The 19041-nt window shown below is 31.1% G+C and overlaps 1 protein-coding gene across 2 annotated transcripts in view; it reads right to left on the bottom strand.

Annotated features, from left to right (window-relative positions):
- Positions 1–19041, bottom strand: part of LOC106466667 (peptidyl-prolyl cis-trans isomerase CWC27 homolog) — a 36901-nt gene that overhangs the window by 2338 nt on the left and 15522 nt on the right. Inside the window, exons 3-12 of one of the 2 annotated variants that reach the window (XM_013926958.2) lie at positions 18366–18509; positions 16579–16677; positions 15296–15405; positions 14763–14832; positions 12629–12888; positions 8303–8406; positions 5293–5414; positions 4071–4177; positions 3083–3241; positions 1923–2398 (exon numbers count right to left, since the gene is read on the bottom strand). In XM_013926958.2, the coding sequence (XP_013782412.1) occupies positions 3085–3241; positions 4071–4177; positions 5293–5414; positions 8303–8406; positions 12629–12888; positions 14763–14832; positions 15296–15405; positions 16579–16677; positions 18366–18509 (1173 nt within the window). In that variant the 3' untranslated portion in view covers positions 1923–2398; positions 3083–3084. Of the gene's footprint in view, positions 1–1922; positions 2399–3082; positions 3242–4070; positions 4178–5292; positions 5415–8302; positions 8407–12628; positions 12889–14762; positions 14833–15295; positions 15406–16578; positions 16678–18365; positions 18510–19041 lie in introns of those variants that run through there. The other variant, XM_013926959.2, reaches the window with a different exon arrangement.

Below are 19041 nucleotides of genomic sequence, written 5' to 3' on the forward strand. Positions count from 1 at the left end.
GTAGGTTTTAGCAACACTCCAGAAGAAAGTTTCAAAAACAAAGTTCAGGAGTTGAGTACAAATAGAGAGACCTAAGCCAATCTTGTGGAAGGTGTGAAAAGGCTTTGCCAACTTTCTTATCTGGGTGCTCAATGTCGAATTGTTGGTACATGACCAACTCTTTTAATGTCACAGTGTTTGAGGATATCAGTTGTGCAAGTGTAAAGAAAGCTCTCTAGTTGAAAGTGGAATTGCACTTTACATCTACTAAAGTCACAGATAAACAACTATAGACACCCTCCAAAAGTTATAGGATTATTAGATCAAATAATATAGAAACATCAACTCTATCTGATGAAGGTATAGAAAGGCTGAAACGATTAATATGACAGGTCTTTACTCAAAATGAATTTATTTATTTATTTTTGTTATCAAGCATAAAGCTACACAGTGAACTATATCTACTTATACTGCTGTGCTCACTGCGAGTATAGAAATGGTTTTTAGCAGGATATGCCTGTTGAATTATTGTTGAGCCATCAGGGGTGATGGAGGAAGTAAACCACAAGACAGAAGGTATTTCCACTGCAACTTAAAAGTACATATTGCTAAAAACTGCTCCCATAGGATGACTATAGGAGTGAAAAAGGTAGACATTATAGTAGAGACTGATGAAACCATTGTTGATAACCAAGGAGACGATATTGAGGATGATAGTACTCCACTTGTTCCAATAGAAATAAGGAGTGTATTATTTAAAGAAACTAGTCCATGAGCCATAAAGCTATTGATGAGAACTTCAGTATATTGATTATTGGGTCTACAGCTACAACTGTTAGAACCTCTGATAATGAAAGGTGGGAAATTGCTTTCAGAGATAAATAAAGAAGATGGATTGATGTGAACAGCAAGTGGAAATAAAGTTCCAGTAAGATTAAAATGGTAAGGTATTCTCATACATGGGAAACTTCTCTACAATGAACAGTTTCATGTATGTTCGAATGAATTCATTACGTTTTTCGGTTATAATCACATTAAAAACTTAATACATTTTACATGTTATCATTTTCTAGCTGTTTCATTTTAATAACTATGTTTTCATGTGCTTTACTTGGACTTCGTGAATTCACAGAAGAATCTGAAATGTTGAAATTCTGTCTACTCAATTATGTTGATAGTTATCGCAAGTTTCTTCAACAGCATGTTTGAATAATTATAAGATACTGAACACTCAAGAATATCCACTAAATAAAGCATTATGATTCAGTACAACAATAGTAAAAACAACTGTCATGAGATAACAACAGTTTGAACGAATATGTGAAAGTATAATTTGTTTGAAAAAACATTCATTATGTTTATTGTGTGTCAATTTGTTTGTTGTTTTGCTTATAAATCTAAAGATTTATCTGAGCCTTATTAGACTACTTGGTTGATAACTTTTGCAGAAATAATTTTGTTTAAAAATATATCAAACTTATGTAATTAATTGTCAAAGAAATGGTTAAACCTATCATACTTTCTCTGGTAGGTAAATGGACTCTATATCTTAAAGGTTGTTGTAGCATGACATGCTCTCTACACAAACGAAGTGAAAACTTAGGTATTCATGACGGACAGCTCAGTTACTGAAACATTTGTTAAACAGCAAGAGCAGGGATTTGATAGAAAAAAGAAATTGTGACTGACCTCAGTTTACATTTGTCCAGAAAAATTTATATTTCAGTACTCTTTTTTTTTTCTACTTTTAAATATTAAATTTTTTCCCAAGATTCTGCTTCCTTTTTAAAATAAGTTACAAATAATAAGTATCCAGTATCTACATTATACAGTGAAGTAAATGTCATGCCTGCACAATTGTTGCAATTTTTGTGTTATCAAAACTCAGTTAGACTTGAGGTAACAGGAAAGATGAAGTTCATAATCACAGCATGAAAGTATGCTTCGGATATGCTGCTTTTATATCTTTACTGATACAATAGATTTAACTTCCTTCTTTATTGTAAATTAATGTGAACCTCAGCAAAAACAGAGGAAACTGCATTTAATTTAAACACACATAACCAGTCATAGAGTTTTTGTACTCTGAAGTCTTTCGAATTGAAATAACCAGAAATACTTAGTACCATCTTGGGATAATTGAATGTCAACTTATTCCAAGTGAACATGCATCAACACCAAGATGTACAGACAAAAAAAACTTTCTTTTGCTTAAAATAGTTCCTGTAACCATAAATTTAAATCTTAAATATCTACTTCATTCTTCTTTTTATTGTAGGCCTTGTATCTCATGATACTGTATATATTCTCCAAATATAAACCCTAAGTAAGTTTAAATGAAACAAATCAACAATTTTAACTGTTAAAATTTTTGCCACCTGTTTCTTTCTTTTTTTGGTTTTAACTTCTTCTTTTTTACCTAGGGAAGAAGTATGTAGTTTATGATTAAGCAAAATTCATTACAGTTGAATATATATTATACCAAATCCCATACTTGTTTTATCTTTCATAAATTATGCTAAATGTTTTTATTATAGGTTTGTATGTCTCATAAAATTCTTTTTTCATAACATTTTTTAAGATCAAAAAAGTATTTTAATAAAAAGTTATCTTTACTATAATTGTGAGTCCTTATAAATAATTTTGAATAGATACTACAATATTCATTGCTCAAAAGGACGTATTTTACAAATTTAGTATATATGAAATCATTTGAAATATATCACTTACTCATGTTGCTGAATTTAATGGTAAATTATACATTGTTTGTGGAAACAAATTAAAATGGAAATATTAAGATGGAATACACTTCAATATAATACAGTACACCAGAATCATACCCATGGTATTATTCTGCTATCACAATGTCACCAACATATATATATATACACAAAACGTGAAACAAACAATGCCAGTAGGTCAAGCTAGCCAGCTACTCATTCTTGAAATAATGAAGTTATTCATGTAAGATATATTTTTTCTTTCCAAATCATTAGACTTTAAACAAGATAGTTTTAAGAAACTTCCTGTTTTATGACAGTTTACAACAGACACATGAAACAAGCTAATGTAAAAACAAATCTATAGAGGCAGAACTGATTACCATTATGGCTTTCTCCTCTCCCTCTGTTTGCTAGACTCTCTTCGTCTCTGATTTAATGGATTTCTTGGATCAAATATCTCAAAAGACTCTGCACTTCTGATATTGGCATCCTTAGCTAAGACTGGCCCAGTATCTTCAAAATGAAATACATGGGTAAGCCTGCAATCAGTTGAGAATTTGTAATTAGTGGGATTTTCTAATTCATCGTTACAATTCTTTTCTCCTATCACAAAAATGTTTGGTAAACACACACACAAAAAAAAGAATCTCATACCTCAACATTACTACTCAAAAATATATACATATAACCTTGAACAATTTTATATTTAATGGAAAAATGTTTGCATGTTTTAATATCAGAAAAATATTAGTTACTTCCACTATTACACAAAATAATATTCAAGTCTAGTCGAGGTAAAGTGTAAATATAACAATATTTATCTATAGAATATTTGATATCCTGATACAAACTAGTAAGCAATTAAAATAAAATGAAACAAAATAAAGTATTTGAAAACTGACAGACTCCAACAACTACTCATTAGGTCTTTCATACTTTAATGATTATTAAAACACAAACATCAACATTTTGTTAATTAATGTAAAGTGGATAGAAATTTTAAAACACAGAAATAGATAGTTTGCTTCTCCTTAGAGAAAACCAGAGAACGTGTAGTGAATTTTCAAATTCTGAGATAAATTTTGGAAAAATTAAATAGAATTTTGAGCTCAACCTAGAGATGTCACTAAGATTTGAAGTTCATGCCCAGAGCTTGCAGGAATTTTTGGCATTTCAGTATGATATCAATCACAATTTTTCTCATTTTTCAAGAGCACTAAATGGATTTGGGCAGTGTGATTCAACTAAAGCTTATATTTAATCTGGTCAATACAAAGAAATATTTATTGCTGTACTTTTATTGAGTATATTGTTTTAAATAATATGAAATCAATTCATAAAACAATAACAAAGTTTATAGTTACTTACCAGCCTCTATCGTCATCACCGCCATCATCTTCAAGAGTCTCTTCTGTGGGTGAGTTCTCTTTGGCTGACTGGAGTACTGACTGAAACTTGGATAGCATATTCAAGGTCTAGTAACATAAAAACTACATTCATCAGAACCTAATAGTTTGCTATTGGAAACAATATATGATTAAATTTATGATCTAAAAGTTGATAAAATACTAAATACAGGTATAAAATGATGTCCAAATATATTTTAATCTAATAAGAGTACTTTTTATATAAATTTGTATACAATTGATCAGCATGTGGTTACAATCTTCCTGGTAAACCAGATGTATGATGGTCTTAAATTTATAATAATATTCTTGCTTAGGTAAAAGTTACTTACTACAATGTCTGTCCTAAAAAAAGTTTATACCAGGTTCACCCTGTGTCTGTATCTACTCCTTGAGGTGGGTAAGCCCTTTTTGAAAGATGATACAGATACCTCGCGCAAGTTAGTATGAATTGAGGGATTCTCTCCTTTGTACGTATGTTTATTTGTAATAATAGTTGATAATGGTAATCTAAAAGACTGTGAGATACCACACTAGGACCTCTGTTTACATAAAAGTGAAAAACTCACTATTTGTAAGAACACAGGTTTTTTACGAGTGTGAATTTGTGTTTTCTTTGTTTTCCATTTTAAAATGTTACTCTACATAAAATTTACAAAACCTGCAGGTTGCATAATTTGACTCAGCATAACTTGAAAAACAATACCATTAGTTCAGGTAATTGATAAAATATTGTAGATAATATAACAGTTTTCAAACTGCCAGTCTAAGGTTTATTCTATAAAAATCTGTGCACTATCATTTTTTATTGATTACTTAATATTAACAAACTCAAATAAATGCACTGATGAGTGTATTTTATCATTAATCACTGGTAATTACTCTGCTGTCTTGTGCTAATAATAATAAAATTAACTGCATGTTTTCATTTCATTTGATACTCCTAAATAAATAATAATCTGTAAAAAAATGTTTCTAGAATGTACACATAACAGATATGAATGTCATATCCATAAATAATGACATAAAAGTTGTAAATTATCTGAAAATTCCCATTGTCTGATGTTATCTTTAAAACTCTTACACAAACTTTGTAACTACCAGTGCATTTGAATTTTACACAGTCTATCTTGTGTTATCAAAGTAAGATAATATAATATTGAAATACAATAAAGCATACATACCTGTTCTTCTCGGCCCTCTCCTTTTTTTGGAAGTTTTTTCTTCAGCTCATTATATTTTGCAATTTCCATCTGAAACTCTTTTAGTGTGCTCTCTTCTTCTTCTTCTTTAACATTTATCTCAGCTGATTTTCAGAAAAAGTAAGATACTTAGTAATACAGAAAAAACATTGAGTTCTTATACAGAATCTGAATGATATAAGTTGCTTCTTGTTTACTAGAAACTTAAACTCAATGACTGATAGTAAAGTACAAAAAAATACAATATATTAGAAAATATTTGGTGTAATTTTTTGAATTATACACACTATTATACACTGTCATTCCAAAAGAAACTTCCAAACACTGAACACTTTCATGTTATATACACAAATTAATTACCAATGAAACACATTACTAAAACAAAAATCTTTCTCTTAACATCTTACATAAAAACTATCAATTTTCTTTACAAATTTTGATTGAAAGGTGAAACCAGAAGATGACAGTACATTTGTGAATCAGTCACTGGACAAAACGTACAGTAATAACTGATTAGAATGTAGTACGTACAGTTTCCACATCAGTATGTAAACCTAGCCTTACCACTAGAGGTGGAAAATTCTTGTAAAAACACACTTTTATTTCCATTAACATGGAAGTCTAGCTCATGAGAACTGTTCCTGTGTTAATGTAGATTGATTTGCAGCCTTGAAGAGTCACTAGTAGTCAAGTATAAAGTTATTTGCCACTATTTAAGAAACATTTTATACTTTTAGGCCCATTCTTTCTTCTTGGTAAATTTCTATAATTTAAATTAATTTTTATTACTACCTTCATAGATTAGAACAAGAAAGGGTATCCACAAAATACTGAATGCAGAAGAGGGAAGAGCTCAATGTTGTGCAGTAGACACAGAGGAAGGAAGAGTTCAATGTTGTGCAGTAGACACAGAGGAAGGAAGAGTTCAATGTTGTGCAGTAGACACAGAGGAGGGAAGAGTTCAATGTTGTGCAGTAGACACAGAGGAAGGAAGAGTTCAATGTTGTGCAGTAGACACAGAGGAAGGAAGAGTTCAATTTTGTGCAGTAGACACAGAGGAGGGAAGAGTTCAATGTTGTGCAGTAGACACAGAGGAAGGAAGAGTTCAATGTTGTGCAGTAGACACAGAGGAGGGAAGAGTTCAATGTTGTGCAGTAGACACAGAGGAGGGAAGAGTTCAATGTTGTGCAGTAGACACAGAAGAGGAAAGAGTTCAATGTTGTGCAGTAATCATGTGAGTTACAGAGTACAAATCCTTTGTTATAGTAGCTTTCATCCAGAATATTTATACATCACACAACCTTCAATTCAGACTGAAACAGTTCATTAAGGTAATCATAATCATTAATATATTTAATAGTTGCAGATGTGAGTAGTGCATGTTCTTCCTTTTTGGAAGATATAGCTGGTGGTCAATAGCCAAAGTTCATTTGATGTAAATTAATATTTACATATACTGCCATAAACTTTAGAAAAAAAAATCACAATAATAATAATATCAGTAGTGGTGCACACAGCCCGTTGTCAAACTCTGTAGAGTTAAAAAATTAAAAACTTAGTTCATAATGCATGACTGAAATGATAAAAATTAGAAATGTTATTTGTAATATAACAAAGTAAATTTTTAATTTCATAATATATTACTTTATGACTGGCCATACATTTCTGCATTATTCATTTCAATAACTTAAAACGCATTTTCAACTTGTCACCAAAAATATCAAATGTTATACTTTAACGTTTTGAGAAAAGCTGTATATAGTCCTAATATACATATTTCGATATTAGGTTGCTTTAACGTTTGGTTCTGTTTTCTGGTATTATTAAGCCTGTGAAATTGAACTTTTATTTTCGAAATAAAACCAATACTTTGTTTGGAAAGCAAGTCCACCACCTTATATATAAGAACAAAACTTAAAAACATGTTTTTGATTACTCAATTAAAAATATCAATCTTTTATCTTAAAACTGTAAATTATATCATATGGGTTCTATTTACACAACAATTATGTTGATAGAGACAACATAACTGTCTTATCATTAAGGCTTACTTTTGGTAATCAAACAATAATGTCAATTGTAATTACGTGTTCACCAGCATGCTGCAAATTCAAAAGAAATGACATATCCTTTTAAGGGTAACAGGTTTAAAATTTGTTTAATTTTAAAAGTATTGTGCTAAGAAAACTAAATACATTGCTTGACAATCACAACAAGATGAAATATTCAACCTGAAGTTGAAACACTTCCTGTATCAATTCATAAAAAAAGTCATCAAAAGAATTAAATGTCTCATCAACCATTCATAATCTGTATCAAAAACTGAAACTACACTTCAATCAGATAAATCACTTATTAGCATGCATTCTCCAAACTTGTCCTTTCCAGCTTGTAAAATAGAAATGCTAAATTGTAAACCTATAGTTAACCTTACATAGCTGAAAATTTACAATGGAACCAACCACAGTCTACTTGCAGATGCAAACTACCCTACAAATAGAAAACATCATCCACAACAACTCTGAGTACAGTCTGGAATTTAGTGAACATACATACACACATAATATATAAATAATTTACATTAGACTAAGAATTATAGCATATACACACATAATACTATAGGCCAGCATACCCAATTTTTGTTATCCACACCCCACTTCTTTATTTAAATTAAATGAATGAAAGAGTGAATTAAGTGATGCAATACAGGAATACATATTAAAATGCTATATGTGTTGTACTAATTACTTTTTATTTTAATTAATAAAAAATATGTTAAAATGCTCGATTTTCCATTATTGCACTATTGACTCTAATTGCTCACGTACCCCTCAAGAAATCATCTGCACCCACACTTTGGGAATCACTGCTACAGACATTAAACTTTGTCTTGAATAGTAAATTAGTAAGAATTGTTGAAAATTACGATACCATGAAAGAAGTTCCAACTCATATTGACCAAAAAAAGAGAAAAAAAATGCAACATGCTAACATTTTTCAGCCTTGTTATTCTCCTCTTCTGTGTTTCCTTCTTTGGGTTTTCTTTCACTAGCTATTTCTTTTTTCAGTTTCTTTATTTCTTTTCTTATTTCTTCACTAAATAAAACATAAAAGTTATTCATAACTTACACATAATCAACAAGCATTTTGTTAAGAGTACCTAATTCTGTTGACTAAATTTTTAAAAAGTAAATTTGTGCATTTCTAAATTACATTAAAAACATATTCAAACAAACAATGTTACAAATATTACTCAAGTACACTTATATGTAACCTCAGGGATGGGTAATTTTAAGATCTAACAGCTACAGGACACTAAATTTTGCTGTTTAACATAATACATTTTTAATTGCAGGCTATACACCTGTCACTTTTAATAATCAAAAACAATTACTTTAAATATGAAATTACCTCTCATTTCAATTAATAATACTGACTTTTCACACTACCTGAAGTTATAGGTGAGGGTTAGAAGCTATCAGTGTCCAAGTTAGAGACTACATAAATTAATGTTTGGCTATGTAATTTTGCACATTTAAAGCAATCCTAAACGATCATTTTACATCTGAATGAGCTGACAAAATTAAAAGAATTAACTATATTCTTAATTTGAGACTTCTGTTTCAGACAAAGTGTAAATGAAAAATTAACACTAAGTTTTAGGGCAAATGAAAAGCCCAAAGAAAAGTTATGGTTAAGAAGAAATGAATGATAACGTTTTATTTCATCTCAACATATAAACCATTTATCTTGCACATGATTCCTATATATATATATTCTAGGTTCATTTCTAAACAAGACTGAACAAACAAAGGTATTCATTTGTTTGAAAAGCAGTGTACTCTGTCCACCTCTTCTGAAGACCTGTTAAATGTATGTCATCCTCACATAAAATATAAAACAAGTAGATGAAGTCTGTTGAAACATTTAATTAAAAGCTACAAATTTCAACCCTTCACCTAAACCGTACATTAAATGACATTTCAGAAGATTTTCTTTTTTTTTAATGCTTGTGGATTTAATCTTAACTAAACAAAAATACAGTTTCTAATTTTCTGACATATTGTGTATTTTAAAAACTGAAAACCTATGTGTATAATATTTGGAAATAATTTAATGCTTTGATTTTCAGTTTACAAAGTAAAGAAATAACACTTGCTGATTTGTAAATGACCAACTGATGTAAAAGCTATTTTCATAAAAGAATTTAGCTAATGGATATACATTTTAAGCCACATGTTTCATTTACTATATGTCCATTTGCATTAGATAAATAAGAAAGTTAAATTGTAATGTTTCACATACAAATTTTTTTGACATCACTTGTTGATAATTTAAAATTTTAATCACAGCATTCAAAACACACATACTGTTAACCACAAAATATATATTAAGTTATGCCTTATCAAATCTATAATACTTGAACCTAAGATATGAGTAATTTTAAAGTCTATAATTAAAGATACTTGAGAATGTCTTTTTACAGTCTTACTCTTGTAGCAATTAACCGAATGGAAAACTCAAATCAGTCAAAAATTTATTTTGAACTTGGTTGACTTTTGTTAGCCAGATCTATCAGGGTTTGTACACATAAAAGCAGCTTTAAAAATATCTTGGATTCACCTCACACTTTGAAATTAACATTTCATTTCTCATAAGTTTAATGTTCAGTGAAGTCTAAAATAAAACCTGCTATTTTATTCATCAATTCTTTAGTCTCATCCTCTTGAATTACAAAAGGAAAGATATATAAAATTATATTACAGTTTATGGAACACATGTAGATGGCACTATCAGTAAATCAAATTTAAAGACACCTTAATACTTTTGACAAGTTATCATCTTCCTAAACTGAAAATGTATTTCCAAACATACTTACCTCTGCTGACACAATAGCTATTTCTCGATCTTCATCTTTGTCATCTAATGTTGTGTTCACTTGCTCCAGTCTTTATATACCCCACTCGACTGACCTTGGCAATATCTAATTTTCAAAACTTTATGCCAGCCTCACACACCCTCTATGCAGGTACTGTATATAAGCATTGTACAAAGACAATAAAATCACTTTTTCAAGACTTACCACATTCCGGTCACTAACATTGACTCTTAGTGGGGAGGGAGAGTGTCAGCGGAGGTAACTATGCATGGAAATACATTTTCAGTTTAGGAAAATGATAACTTCCAAAACATACATACTGCCACTGACACTAATAGCTAGAATCCCACATTAAGTAGGCGGAGGGGCCAGTGAGGACAGAGATCGTACAGCAAGCATCTGCAGAGAACAAATATGTACCACGAGAAGTGGTATCAAAGTGGGGAACACTGCACTACATCCAGAACAGGTATGCTCTTCACCCAAAACTACAGAAAAGTTAAAAGGTAGAATATAATACAAGTATGATGGTCCAGCCCCGACTAAACAGCTGAGGCTCCACAACTCGGGTTGGATTTAAGGGGTCATGGTACCCATATCCCATGTTGGTGGCCAGGGCAGTTGGACTGCAGATATATATATCTTTGTGATAGGATCTCCACCAGTAATCACAGAATGATGCACTTTGAACCACCAGTTTTATGAAAGAAAGAAAGCAACACCAAAATGGACAATCCTTCTGATCAACCTGAAGAAGTCCAAAAGGCAACATCCCATGTTTGGATTGATGGGATTATATGCCATACACCACCAAAGTCCAGAACTCATCCAGTCTGGATTTACAAACAGTTGTCTTTACTCACTCACGCAGACAAAAGTTGAAGGGAAGAGAAGTATCTTAAAACAGTAGTAAGAGTCAAATGAATCTGAAAAAATTGCAACCTATTAAGAGAGATAACAGGTTCATACCTGGCACCCCATAGATCCAACAACGGATCTAACCTTTGAGTGTCCAAACACATATCATCCTGATGATGATACGCCAGGACATGTTGTTCAGATAAACGAGAGGGGGAGGCATAGCAACACCTTCACATAATTGTGTTGCAAACCTCCCTTCATGTACAGCAATATCAGGAGATGGAGGAAAAACTAAATAATCCCCTTGAGAGTAATCAGACAACAATATAGGGGTAGACTCACAAGCAACTGGTTGCATCTCCAAACCTTCACAAACATGTGTAACTAACTGCAGAAAAGGGGCAGAAGGTGGCTGATCAGATGAGTCCTCAAGAGAGGAAGCTCTAGTGAAAGAATGAGCAGGAAACAGGTAGCCTAAATCCTCCCCAGAATATCCAGTTTCAGAATGAAAATTCAAATCAGCACTTCCTGGAGAGATACCCAGGCCACATGAAGGACTCAATCTTGCCTCAAGTCACGGACAGCTTCCACGGAGATCGCCCCCCGACTGCTGACCATCACGAGATAACAAAGTAGCCTCCATGCTTGAAACAGTTAAATGGAAATTCATATGAAAAATTTTTTTTTAATGTATTTGCAAGAAAAGACAAAAAACAAATTCAACGAAATATATCTCTGAATAACAAAACAAAGAATTCCCGATTATTAGAAAGCGAAAACTAAGAAAATGTAAATCACAAAACCTTAGTCTGAATGCTCGCCCTTTGTCAAGAAAAAAGTGATTTTATTGTCTGCATACAGTACCTGCATAGAGGGCGTGTGAGGGCCAGCATCAAGTTTTGCAAATCAGATATTGCCAAAGGCAGTTGAGTGGGGTATATGAAGACTGGAGCAAGTGAACACAACATTAGATGGCAAAGATGAAGCTTGAGAAATAGCTATTAGTGTCAGCAGAGATATGTATGTTTTGGAAGTGGATTCTTTTTCACAAGTAAAGGAAGAAGGTTTCTTTGTATTTCATTTATCCAACTTCTTTGACACTACATTTTTTTCTTTATCATCAACTATCATATATGGCTTATACTACAGTTTGTCAAGTGAATATCAATTACCTAGTGATAAATAATTACAAACTAATGATGATATACAATCTGAGCAAAGAGAAAAAAATAACTGCTTAAGAAGCCTACAACCATTGTAATAAAAACTTCAGGACTTCTGAAAGTATTTACATGATTTTTAACCTTGTTTTGATAACTGTATTTTGATGGAGGATTATCAAGTAACATAGAAACAAAGAAGATTAGAGAGGATGTAGTGATAAAAACCTAAATCTGCTAGAAAAGTTCATGAGAACTTTAACTGTTATACTAGGAAGCTTTTCAAAGAAACTGTTACACAACTGCAAATTAAATAGTAGTGGTTTATAAGTTAAAATCTACTCAGAAGCAGATGAAAATAATTAATGTTACAAGACATGTGAAAAATGGTATGTGTAAAATAACCTATAAAACTAACGTTTTGTCTGCAGCTTCTTTTCTTTTTTTTTCTCTGTCACTCAAGTTTTCTTCTGGTTCCTTCTTAAGTTCAGGTTGTTTATTTTCAGTTGGCTCTTTCTTTAATTTATCTCGTATCTTCTGTATAGTTTCTGGATCTACAGGCAATTTCTTCTCAGAATGTGAATTATTTTTGATGTCCTCTGCCAATACAGCTGGTTCTGAACTAAGTTTTGGATCATTTGTTAAATCATGGCTACTTTTGCCTTTCCCCCGGTACTCCTAGTGTAAAAAAACAACAACATAACTTTAATATCTAAAGTTTCATGTATACAGGTAAATAAACTTTCTGGAAATCAAAGTGTTTCTGTAAATATAGAAACTCGATAAAGCTTGAACATTCTCAAGCACTGTGCTTCTGACTCAAGTAAAGAGAAATAATTCCAAATTAACTCCTGTGCATAAAATATTTTAACAAATGTGGTGCTTACAATTTCTTATCCAATTACTTTATTTTTCTACAAATGAAGTTCACATTATTTGTGCCAATAAGCCAAGAGTCATTCAATTTATTGAGTTTAAATATAATTATAAAAACAAATGTTTTGCTAACTCATATATTGAAATTTTAGTTATTACTTTAGTGTGATACATAATGTTTGCTAGCTCTTGTATTTGTATTAATACAGATTTTTCCCCAAATAGTTTATTCTAGTGTACGTGCAGCTTCACAAACCATGCCAGCCAAAAAAGATAAGTTCCCTTCACTCTAGCCCTCTGTTGTTCTGTGTCATTCACCAGAAGTAATATCTTCTCTGCCTGTGGTGAAGACAGCTTTAACTTTCAACTTGTTTAGAAAACTAGACAGAAGCTTTCTTCAATGGTAGGTCAGGTGATGTCTCAAGGTTACAATATCCTTTACTTTCTAATGAGAATGTCCAGTCACATGGATAGTATTAGTTGCCCTGGGAGTGTGTGACATTATAGTTTTAAGTATACAAATGATGTTTTCTCATACTGGGATAAGATTTACAGATAATATAGTCTGGAACAAGCTTAGAAGAGAATGAAAAACTTAGAAATCTCTCTCCAGTAAAGGTGATTATTCTTTGTACTTAAGCAGTACACACACTGTTTTTTTGTGTTTGTTTTCTAGAGAGAGAAGGCTAAGAGAAAGTTTATGCTATGTTCGTTAAAGGCAGGAAACGATTTCTATAAAGAGCAAAGAAAGGAAACCAGAAACTTCTGGTGGAACTTTGATTGGAAGAGAAATACATGCATAAAGGCTGCCAATTTATCATCTCTGATCATAACCAATTACTGAATTAGTTTTGGTTCTAGTTCCAAGAATTACAATGAGCCAACAAAATTCATCCAATAAAGTGGCAGATCTACTTGCGAGTTGATATGTACACTATTTGGAGAATTATAAGACTACTAAGGAACAATTGTATAAGAACCCATGTTTTGGGGCTAAAAATCAGTTCTCCAACAATATCCAAAGAGCCAGTATTCTTGCTATTAGCCTGTTCTCTGATGTTGCCAGATCCAATGCCCAGAATGAAGATATTTGTCCTCCAACAAGTCCATAATACCTGCTATTCTACCTCGATGTAAGTAACAATTGTTCTTTCTCTCAGTCAAATAGTATAGTTAGGAAATTGATGTAAGATGTACAGTGTTAAAAACTCATTAAGTATGTCTGGGCACATTCCATATAATATTTTAATTGATAGTTTGTTGATTTTTGTAAGTAATCTGATGAAAATTTTAAGAGTTTAATTAATGAAACTTTGAATGCTCAGAACAAGACATTTGATTCTTTTAATGTAGATGAATATTTGAATATATTGTATTAAAAATTGATGTGATATCAGTCTCCAGGTCAATTCTTTATTCTAACTGTAAAATTCTTCAAGTTGATGACTTGTGTAATCTACTTGCAACCGTATACCTGGATTTAAAATAAATCTACCTGTAACTGGGTTTAAAGTCAAACTCCAAACGACTAACCTACACACCCTCCCATGACACAATCAGCTTGAGCAGAACTGATGATGAAGGAAGTAGTTTCAAGATGGAACCCAGAACACCATTCCTATAAATTGTAATCAATTCACAGTACAGAGATTTTATCTTCATACTTTATATTTTACCTTCACAACTGCATCAACTTCTGCTTCCTCCTCTTCTGCCTCTTCTCCAAATGACAGTAGGCTAAAATTCCTGTTTCAAATAAAGTTATCAAACCTTTCTCATAGTTATGTCAAAACAGGGAAAAACCACGAAAACTTAACTGTATGAAGAAATTAAAAAATACACTAGGTACTAAAAAATTATATCTAAAAACAGCAACAATATTTTGTAAATTTTTTTCATGCAATAATGATACTAAGTAATAATTAAGTTTTAAGTATACATACAATAATGCAAATGTTTGAAACTCATAGTTGCCAAGCATTTTGATATACTTGCTTAATGGTTATACAAGACAAGTACAATAAATCAATCATTTCCAAGAAAATGTACAATTACAAGATGTAAAAAACCCAGTCAATTTTCTTTTATGAATTTTTATATATTACAAAAACTTTTAGTTCATGAAGGATAGCCATAATTTAAGTTTTAGCATTTATCTAATCTGTAGTTAAAAAGTTTTATCCAAATTCAATAGATAAATGAAACCTACTTTGTTGCTTTAGAATGGGTTTTCTTTTCTGTCTTTGCTTCTTCTTGAAAAGTTTTGTTCTCTTTGTTTTTGTTTCTTGGCAAAATATCAAGAAAAGGATTCAACAGAACCTATCATGAAAGGATAATTTTAAACAATAAAATTGTAAAGTACTTGTACATTATTATGTAAGAAGAAAAAAAAGGTATTAAGTTTGGCATTTTTAAATGCTAGTCATGTGATAAAAACTAAAAGTCTACAAATTATTCTTAAACTGAATTCATACAATTTTTTTCATCAGATTTGATATCAGTCTTAAAAATGCATTCAAATATCAGGCTAAGGGGCATGTAATAAAATCTAAAGTGTGACAAAAGAAACTTTAGAACAAGTAAAGCTAATATTAAACACTCAGTAAAGGAGATGTGCATAACTGTCAAAATGTTCACAAGTGTACACTGGGAGGAAGTGACCAAACCTGTCTGTAAAATTTTTAGGAAAAAAACAAATTATTTTTGACCTTTAAGATTTTCATTTGTTTCACTGAATCTTATATTTTATTAGAAAAACAGATGGCTATGGATTTCACTGGCAAAATCAGGCACCAAGCTGCTACAGGACAAAAGAGAGGACAAAGAAATAATTCATTAATAACTGACATACTGAATGATAGAATTTTGATGTTAAGCATCAAATTTTAAATTGCTGACCATTAACACTTTTCAGAACTCTGCCCTATACTTGGAACTGCATATAAAAGACCTGTTGTAGTATGTACTGTTCATGTTGTTCATTTTCTTTATACTCTTGATATTATTGTTCTGTAAATAAACTGATATGTTGAAATTATACAGTAGATGTAATGATTACTTTTTTTCTATGACATTATTGTGTATTTTATATACCATTTGATGTCAGTAGTATTACAAAGGTTATATATAAATCTTAAAATTTTAGTAATCTATGAAGTATACCTCTGTAACTTGTGGTTTTACTTGTTGATGCTTGAAGTTTGACCTTTGGCCAAACCCCAAAAAATGTTGAATTGTACATTTTGTTTATAAAAGTGTTTGAATTAGTTTTTTATAGCTTTACAAAATATTGGAAGAGCAGCAAATCTGTTTCAAATCTGTTTCACTATGATCATAGGTGTCTATATAACTTAGAAAACACTCTAAAAGATTGAAATTCTAACTCTCACAAAAATTATCATCTCCACAAGAACAAATTACTTGTGTGATTTTACAACACATATGAAAATATATCTTAACAATTTTGTGCACGAGAGAGTTTCTGACTCTTACCTTTGATTGAATAATTTTATGAGGATACAATGGTCGCTCATCTTGATCAACTAAAGATTCTTCTAATTTCAACATGTTATACAATGTATCCCCTGTTATCTGTCAGAATAATTAATAATATCTAGATGATATAAGTACAGTAAAAGCATTAAACATCAAAATGTTGTTAATGTCACAAATGAAAAAAAGGTTAATTAAAACAAATTATTTACTATTTTTCAATTATAATAACTTTTCTACAAAACTTTATAAAATGAAATGTAAAACAAGGAATTTGCATGAATTTATTATTTCCTACTAGGAGGGTGCATGTATACTTTACTCATGTGAATATCTTAATTTTTATAAATACAACTAAATTCAGTAAGTTAATAATTCAATACAAGTGATGATAATTTGAGTATTTATCAAAATATTTTAAAATCAAAATTTTAACTTCTAAGAAATATAAAAATAAAAATTAACTTTACAAAACATGATAATGAACAGAATCACTCATGACCTTTGTTTTGTACATTTTTATTGATAAAACTGACTGTAACATTACAAAAGTAATAAAACTTTTGGAACAATGAACTTATTTGAGTTTTTCATTCTGTCAAAATTCTTATATGGTGACAATTCTGACTACCAAACCCCCTCATCAAGTAGAGGTATTTATTCTAGATTACCATCCCAAGCCTCATAGTCCCTATTCTTAACATGAATATTCTACTGATATCATGAAATACATACAGAAGTTTGAGTTTGTATTATATTAAAACAATTTTGAACATGCATATAAGTAAATCGTATGACAACTATAGCCAATACAAAGTCACAAGGACTGTCACGTATCAAAATTGTATTTTGACATTGATTGGTGATTCACAAGTAGAGTGATGTCATCAAAAACTGACAATTTTTGAGAAGGATATGTAACAGCTTTTTCTAACACACAATATTCATACATTCAGATCTTAAAGATGTGTTCAGTTATTGGATTTAGAATTTTCAAGATGGGGATAACCCTTGTACTTAATGAAATTAGAAACACAGGAATGTGGTAAGCAAAGTGCAGCATCTTGTAAGAGATGAGAATTCACAAACACAAAGGTAAATGGCAAAAGCTATCCTTATGTCCCAGGAAACAGTATGCAAAATAATCAAGACCTCTGTCTGGAAAAGTGACACTAGTCATGTGTACACAAGTTACTTGGATAAGCACATCTTTTCAACCATCACATATCTAAAATAACTAGTAACTGAAATTGTTATTCATGTTATTTCATACAAAAAAAAAAAGATACTAATCAAGTCACCTATGGATGTCTGTGCTAGCAAACTGTTGAAAAGGACACTGGGAAACTGTCATCCTCTTGGTCTAGATGGATTATGGTACACATGTAGAGTGTGGCATGGTTTGAATGTGACAGCCTTAAGATGGAGCCTTTTAGATTGGAAACTACACTGCAAGGTTACTGTCAAGATAATCCATCAGATACAGCATAACTTAATAAGGCAACACGGACAGTAGTGACATGGTGAGGCTCAAAAATCATTTAAATATAATGTTCTCACCTCTGTAGGATCAAATGAAGAACATGATTCATGTATGAATCAACATAAACCGAGTCAAAAAAATATTTTCAGAATGATACTTATGTACATGTATTTTTTTTCTTCTTGATTTTCACTTATCTATCTATTTTCAAAGAAAACTTCAATTTTTATAGACAGAAGAGGAAGAACACCTCTAATTAATACCACCTTTAAATAAAAGGCAAAAAGTTAGATGATGAACAAACCTTTCCAAAAATTGTATGCTTGTTTTGTAGTTCAGGACATGCACCCAAAGTGAAGAAAAACTGACTTCCATTATCATCTTTCCCAGCATTGGCCATTGCAATAAGGCCTCGTCGAACAAAACGTAACCTAGAGTGGAACTCATCCTGACAGAAAAAGATACCATCAATAAATTCATTCAGTAAACAAAATTCCTTAAAAATGCATTACATATCATTAGAATATAATAACTATTGCATAATTAGATAAATAACAAGACATCCATTAATAACGAAAAAAACTGCTTACTTGCCTAAAATTCAAAATACAGGAACATGTAAAAAAAAAAAGGTGTGATGATGATCATGGTATTGCAGAAATATTTCCCTGCAAAAAGTACATAAACACCTCTTGCACATGTACTGAGGCATGTTCTATTTAGCCTCCTAAATAATAAAACTCTGTAGTATAGGTACAGACACACAAATTCAGTACTGTCCAGTTTTACATAAAATGCCAAAATCTAGTGAATTACGTGAATCTGACATGGGATAAAAGGTAACAGAAGAAAGGAAATAAACTGCAAAACTTGATCATTCATGTAATCTTACATGTGACTTTCCATTAATATCTAAAAAATGTTTAGGTCAGTGTGAGGGAAGCATTCAGTAACTCCCCTTTACAACCAATTCTTACTGC

Source organism: Limulus polyphemus, unplaced genomic scaffold (assembly GCF_000517525.1).
Source record: "Limulus polyphemus unplaced genomic scaffold, Limulus_polyphemus-2.1.2 Scaffold2338, whole genome shotgun sequence".
Taxonomy (NCBI): domain Eukaryota; kingdom Metazoa; phylum Arthropoda; class Merostomata; order Xiphosura; family Limulidae; genus Limulus; species Limulus polyphemus.